Here is a 7148-nt window from a genome sequence, read left to right on the forward strand (position 1 = left end):
TTTCCAGTCCACTTGTCGCATCCGCACCGTCACTGAACCTCTCCCGCATAACCGTGCAGATGATCCAGCAGATAACAGGGATGGAGCAGGCGGTGATGAGGGTTTCGTTTGCCTTCACACAGTCAAAAGCATTCCTGAAGAGTCCTTCATCCCGAAAGAACCTCTGGAAGTACTCCTCCACCTCCCTCTCAGAGAAGCCAATAATCTCTGTGAAACGCTGAGGGTGCTTGAGTAGATCGCCCAGGATTTTTGTAGCAGTAGATCTGGTGGTGACCAGCAGGAAGGACTCGGACAAGATGTGGCCCCTCAAAAGGGCCTTCAGAGAAGCCTCGGTTGGAGCTTTTTCAGTGAGATGCTTGAGTTTTGGCGCATTCGAAGTGTCACTATATGAAAACCTGAGCTCATCGAATCCATCAATGAGGATGAGAACTTTCTCTGGTGACTTCTGCAGGATCTGTGAGATCTGGTCTGATGTTAAATTGGAGTTGTAGCTCAAAAGCTCCACCAAACTCTGCTCTCCAGATATTTGGTTCACTTCTTTACATTTCAAGTGAAAAATACAATAAAATTCCTCTCTGCTGAGGTGTCCCGATGCCCAATCTAGCATGATCTTTTGAGCAGTGAAGGATTTGCCATGCCCAGAGTTCCCCTGAAGAATGACAGCACTAGGACTGACTCCTTTATTAACGGCACTGAAAAGCGCATCCAAGACCGAGCTGCCCTTGTCCGCATTATTCCTGGAGGTGAGGAGCTGCTGGAAACTCTCTCCCACGGAGCACATCTCTTCTTCTCGCTCTCTCTTCTCTCTGTGTCTCGTGATGATCAGAGGTTGTGTATAGCGCTCAGACAACAGCACATTTTCACCAGGCAGAGAGTTATACTCGCTCACATATTCATATTTCTCCTGGATCCACTTCTTATATTTCTCTGTGTATAATTCATTGTTAATCTCATTAGACATATGGACATATCAGCTTGTAAGCACTGTTGCATAACATAAAATGCAGATACTTAAACTTAATTTAAAAGGGTATTTTAGATAAAAATGAAAACTGTGTCAATTTACTAACCCTTATCTGGTTTCAAACTACTTTTTCTGTCTCTTTTCCATAATAAAAGTGACTGGAGATTGGGGACTGGGGCTGTAAAGCCCCAAAATGACAGAAAAAAAGCATCATGGTCCGTGCAACTTGCATCATTTTCCAAGAGTTTTGAAGTTATACAGATACGGAGCAAAGACACAGACCATATGCAGTCAATATTCACTCATAATCATCCATTCTGAAGCTTTAAAATGCTTACAAATGTTGTAGGGCCTTCAATAATAGAGCGTCAATTCCATTTGACCACAAACACCATTGGTTTTTGCATGTCTCTTTGTCTGTTTATCACGAAAAACTAAGTCAATTGAACAAATTCTATGGAGCTTTTTGTCATTTTGTAGCATTACAGCCTCAGTCCTCATTAATTCCCATTATATGTAATAGAGAGATGAGTAAATGACAGAATTTTCATGTTTGTGTAAAATATCCTCACAAAAACACCTTTTACTTTGCATATTTTTAATTTATTTAAAGAGGCATCCAAGCATTTAAGTCAAATAAAACTTAATTGAACACATGTTGACAAATTAAGATGAAATACTCACTTAAGCTTTTTACAAGTGCGTCTGCAGTTTGAGCGATGCTACCTATAAAAGGTATTTTACAGGTCATATCTCAGTACAAAGGTCTAGACGCATGTGGTATAATAGCCAAAATTAGTGTGCTCTTACCCAAGTCTCTAAACAGAGATTGCTCATGCTTTTCCAGACTAGAATAAAAGGCAGATTTAACCTTGTCTCCTCCAGAGTGCAGTACTTCATAAAACTCTCTCATTTTCTCCTGGTTGATATCTGCTGCTTTGATCTTACAGTACGGCTCCCACTCCAGCATACCAGCTGACCGCAGCTCATCCGCTATCGGCATCACCATGATTACTTTCTGGACAAGTGTCGCCCAATGGGCATCCACAAACTGAGCCCCTGGCGGAGAGATAATAAAATGATAATAGGTCACAAGAAAGGAAGTCAAAACAGCACATTTTAGACATTCAACATATACATATTTTAATTATTATATTTTAATAATACAATTTATATTTACATTAAATATAATTAAATAATAAATTAAATATATATTAATACTAATAATTATATTATAGTATTAAGTATGTTAATGTCACAAGTTACAACTATAAAAGTCCAAAGATGAAGAAGAGTTAAAAGGTTCCGATACAAGGGTATTTAATATTAATTTAAAGTCAAATAATCCACAAGGCATAACAGCATGCACATAACACAAACAAACAAAGTATAAACAGCTGTGATGATTAAATGAATATCCATGGTAACAAACAAGTGGCAGGAAACATGAACAAAGACAACAGGAAATAATGACAATCAAACTAAAAGTCCATGAAAATGAAAACTAAACTGACAGTTTGTGACAGTTATATTAATTATATTATTAATAATAATATATAATTTTAAGTCATCCTGTCTCCTGATTGAGAACCACAGAAGTAAATAATAAAACATTAAAGTAGCATCAGCAAAAATAAAATAAATAAATGACATCCATACATTTTTAAGTGTAGAAAATACTTATTTTGGCCACTTCACTTTTAATCAGTCTAAGGAAGACAATATTTTGCATATGACTTTCTCTTCTTTTACCATGTAGCTAATAGTAGACCTACTTACGCTCTGAGTCTTGGTCCATGGTGTCTCATACGGTTTCCTCTAGGAAATAAAACAAAGGTAGGCTAAAGGTAAAGCTAATGCACCTAGTTGGAATGTCTAAAATTGTTGGAGACAGCTTTTGTGACACATGGTTAAAGATTATGCAGTAAATGAAGTGGCATGTGGAAAATTACTTTGACGCACTTTTTAGCATTGAAGTAACTTCACATAACATACAGTCACAAAACAAAACTGTACATACAGGAGGTATTTGAACTTTAACCACTTGAAACCTAGAGGCATACAACACGACGACGAAATCACGGAGAATCTCACCTGGCTTTTCAGGGACGCGTTTTGAAGCAACCTGCGTCACTTTATTATCGTCACGGTCAGCTTTTTAGGTCCGAAAAACGCATAACGTTACATGAACTCGACATGAACCGGTCTGTGTTCTTTGCCCCGCCCATCATATTTCGCCCCGTGCACTGTAGAACTATTGCCAGAATTCGCCACCATGGTCTCTATGTGATCAATTTAGCTCACGATGCTTTAGAGAAAACGCCCTGGACAGTGTTCACAATATCATTCTCTTATTACTATTTATGTATTAACTAGCTAAATAAATAGACATGAAATTGATTTTTAGTTTGAATAATTTTATTATCTTATTATATTAACTCTAAATCATACTGTATCGTTTTTGATAAACACATTTTTAAGGCCTCTAAACAATCAAAATGATAAAATCTTCGCTGAAAAGCCTGTTGCACATAATATACTACATGCCTTATGTCCTCTAGTCTAGGTAATAGTTCAAACTTTTTTAAGTAGGGGAAGTCAAAGGCATTTTAGTGTAATTCTAAAAATGTACACGTTCAGGTTGTGATACAGGTCTTTTTGAAGTGAACTTTTAAATTATTTACATAAACTTTTTTTCTTTATCTTTTTGTTAAATAATATTTCAAGAAGAAAATTGGAATGAAGCAATTAGTTACTTGATGATCCATAGACCTACATAATTTTTCATGTTAAAATGTAAATATCAAATGTTAAAACAGGCTCGATTATAGTAGTATTGCATTGAATTATATTTTATATATAATTAAAACTACAGAGCTTTGATAATAAAACTAAGGATTTGAGTGTCATCTTATTTTATGTTATTATGAGATATAAAGTGACAACTGATATGCATGTTATAATTTTATAAAAATCACAAATGTAAGCTCCATATTCTCACTATGATACTATAGGCCATAAAAGCCTGATGTATCTATGATACAAAACGTAAAACACATATGCAAAATTGTTTTAGATTTTATTTTATATTTTGTCTAAAGGTTCAATAAACTCTTTCATTTAAAAAAAAAATCATGTCAGGCATTACAGGGTTACAATTAACTCCTCCGAAGCCATTTTTATTATAGTCAGTCTTTAGTAACTGCGGTGAGGCGCTGCTATTCTAATCTGCACAGATTATAAGAAAGCTACAAATATGACCACTTCATTTTTTTTGTGTTTACCATTGTGCAGTTATAGTATCAGATGGTAGTACTGATTGATTATCATATTCATAAATGGTAAATGATGGTACTTCAAGGAATAACATGGTATTTAATACCATGTTCAAACATGTTTTTAAAAAATACATGATCTTTTGATTCATATAAACGTGATCAAGAGTTTTAAAACACAGACACACCATAAATAAATCCAGTTCAAAACGTCCTCCTGAATTATAGGTGAAGGCAGTATGACGAGTCCTGTGTGAGCTGGATGGCCTCAGGTAGGACACCCTGCGAGGTGGCCACCATCCTGATGCTGTTGCAGTGGGTCAGTTTCCTCTCATACTGAAGCAGTTTCCTCCAGAACCCTGCGTTTGGGCGGATGAAGGGCCGCGCAGTCACAACCCGCTGATGAGCCTGAAGCAGTGTGACTCCCTCAAACCTCATGAGATACGCCATGATGAGAGACGGAGACCTGCTTCTACCGGCCGAGCAGAACACCAGTGAGCTTCCAGTGTGGTTCTGCTGGATCCGCTCAGCCACGCTGTCAAAGTGCTGGTCCAGAGGGGCGTGAGGACGGTCCTCCACCGGCACGCAAATGCATTTCACCCCCTCATACTCGGGGCAGGGATATTCAGCGCAGGCGTTCACCAGCAAAGTGACGCCTCTGTGGTGCAGCGCTGACTGATTCAGGGCCTGCACTCCACTCAGGTACAGAGTGGGAGTGATCTGAGAGATCATCACTGGGACTGTAAGGGATAAATAATGAATAAAAAGGGATACAAAATATGATATATTAAATATTATATTTGCATGTCTCTTATGAAATATGATATACTGTATATAAATATTATATTACATATTTCTAGAACTAATCTGAAATACATATACGAATATTTCTCATACAAACTTGTGATTATTCAACGCTCCAGCAATGTTTCTACCATGTGCTCTTGCAACTAAAGAAACTGTGAAATTGACATATAACAAACTTTTTCAACAACAAGATTTTAGGTTAAATTAATTAGAAATGCGTAAAGATAAAATTATGATTATGATAAACCAATAATTCTTTTTTTATGATAAATAGCTGATAAATCCTACAATATTAAGTTTAATTAAATCAAAAATAAAACACTAAAACTAAAGTCAATAGTTTTAAATGATAATAATAATATAATATAAATAATAATATAGAAATAATTAGAAAAGTGAAAGTGTCCCAGGACCACAGGGGGCCACGAGGGGTGCTAGAGGATACATGAAAATTAAAAGAGAAAGTAAAGATTTTGTAAAAAAGTCATAAGTCAGTCAAAGTAAACATGCACATTCAAGACATTAACAAAATATGTTGAACACAATCATTTTGTTTACATTTACATATAAATGGGGTATTATCAAATATAGCTTCCTTCATATTTTAGGAAGGTGGTCTCTTACAAGGGGATCATCATATTTGGAGCTCCTTAGTATTAAAAAATACTAATAGTCACCTTGAAGTATACTATAGCATGCCACATTGACACTGCTGTCAGTAGCCTACAGTAAAATCACATAACTACAAACAGCCTGCTACAGTGAGCAACAAATAGCCTGCATTTATTGATGTGCGTAAGTGACAGCAGAAAATTTTAACCATGGAAAAAAATGTAGTTTACCTCAGAGCTTCGAGGACTGTGATAGCACTTCCGGAGTGGAGTCTTTGGTGTATGTTTGTCTATTAGGGACTACAAGCAGCTTTACTCTGCAGCAGCGTTATAAATAGAACAGAACCACAGGCACGGAACAATATCAATCAAACCAAAAACAAGTTTTGTAGCCTTACGACGCCTGGTATAGCTACCATATAAATATTTCCCATAGAACTGCTTGCTTACATAAAATGCACGATCTTCGCCATTATTTGCCACGGTAATTCAGCGCAGGACAGGAGCCCCCAGTGGACAGTCACATGCTAGTAAAGCCAAAGCAAAGCAGGTGTTCAACTTAAAGGGATAGTTAATCCAAAAACTAAATCTCAGGAGACACCATTTACTCACTCAGTCTCTCCAGACCTAAGTGATTTTGTGTCAAAAATATATACTGTCATCATGCTCCAAAAAGGAAATAGAGCAACAATCTTTTTTTGAATCATCCTTTTTCCCTACTATTTTTAACTTTTCGGGTAGCCCAAACTGGGTTTACACAAGAAACTCACAATCAAAAAGAATTTGTCAATTTCACGTACACTACCAGGGAAAGTGACAATGAAACTGTCTATGCAACGCAAAGGTCAATTCAAGTTTTTACTGAGCACTCAAATGTGGAAAAAAAAAACAAGATTTAATGCTTAGTGCATTTGTTTCTTTTTATAGTGAGCTGCTTTTATATGAAGTGAAAGTATAAAATGGTTGGTAAAAAGAAAATCTGACTGACTGGCAAGAAACAAGATTTTCATTGTCATTTACATGTGTGATCAATTTTTCATAGGCTTAACGACACATCAAATCATAGGTATCAAAAAAAGGAGAAAGGAACTTCCATGTTTCAGAATATTGATTTAATCACACATACGTCATGCAGTCCATCCAGAAAAAAAGTGTCATCAGTAATTTCATCCCCTCTCACCCTTTCCCTTCAACCAGAATCTTCCAATAACACCTTGTACTGTTGGAATGATCCAGTGCCTTTGTCCATTGGTGGAACTCTGTCAATCAGTCATGGAGTTACTATTACACAGTAATAAAAAAATTAGCAATTTATCTGAAGTTTTCATTAAATGTGTGGCATTCCCCATGAACATCAATTAATTATCCTTCATGCACTGAAAAGGGAAGAATTTAGGGCTAATAACACAACTGCGCTCTTAATGGTCCTGGTGACGTCGCTTAAAGGTATAAAACACCCAGAAAGCAAAAATGACACTGAAGGTTGTCATG

The 7148-nt window shown here is 36.5% G+C and overlaps 2 protein-coding genes across 2 annotated transcripts; both read right to left on the bottom strand.

Annotated features, from left to right (window-relative positions):
- Nucleotides 1–4: 4 nt before the first annotated feature.
- Nucleotides 5–3076, bottom strand: LOC130079675 (NACHT, LRR and PYD domains-containing protein 1 homolog; the record flags this gene model as incomplete). The annotated part of the gene is made up of 5 exons (XM_056245029.1): nucleotides 3059–3076; nucleotides 2744–2782; nucleotides 1775–2023; nucleotides 1649–1690; nucleotides 5–927 (listed from the first exon to the last, which is right to left on the bottom strand). Coding segments are annotated over exons 2-5 (1233 nt in total), but the record flags the coding sequence as incomplete, so codon positions are not given.
- A 1276-nt stretch (nucleotides 3077–4352) lies between these two features.
- On the bottom strand, nucleotides 4353–5946 carry LOC130079677 (dual specificity protein phosphatase 14). The gene is made up of 2 exons (XM_056245034.1): nucleotides 5889–5946; nucleotides 4353–4979 (listed from the first exon to the last, which is right to left on the bottom strand). The coding sequence occupies exon 2, from the start codon at nucleotides 4969–4971 to the stop codon at nucleotides 4462–4464; it is 510 nt and encodes a 169-aa protein (XP_056101009.1). The 5' UTR covers nucleotides 4972–4979; nucleotides 5889–5946; the 3' UTR covers nucleotides 4353–4461.
- Between the last annotated feature and the right edge of the window lie 1202 nt (nucleotides 5947–7148).

Source organism: Rhinichthys klamathensis, unplaced genomic scaffold (assembly GCF_029890125.1).
Source record: "Rhinichthys klamathensis goyatoka isolate OS25496 unplaced genomic scaffold, OSU_Roscu_1.1 h1tg001228l_1, whole genome shotgun sequence".
Classification (NCBI taxonomy): Eukaryota; Metazoa; Chordata; class Actinopteri; order Cypriniformes; family Leuciscidae; genus Rhinichthys; species Rhinichthys klamathensis.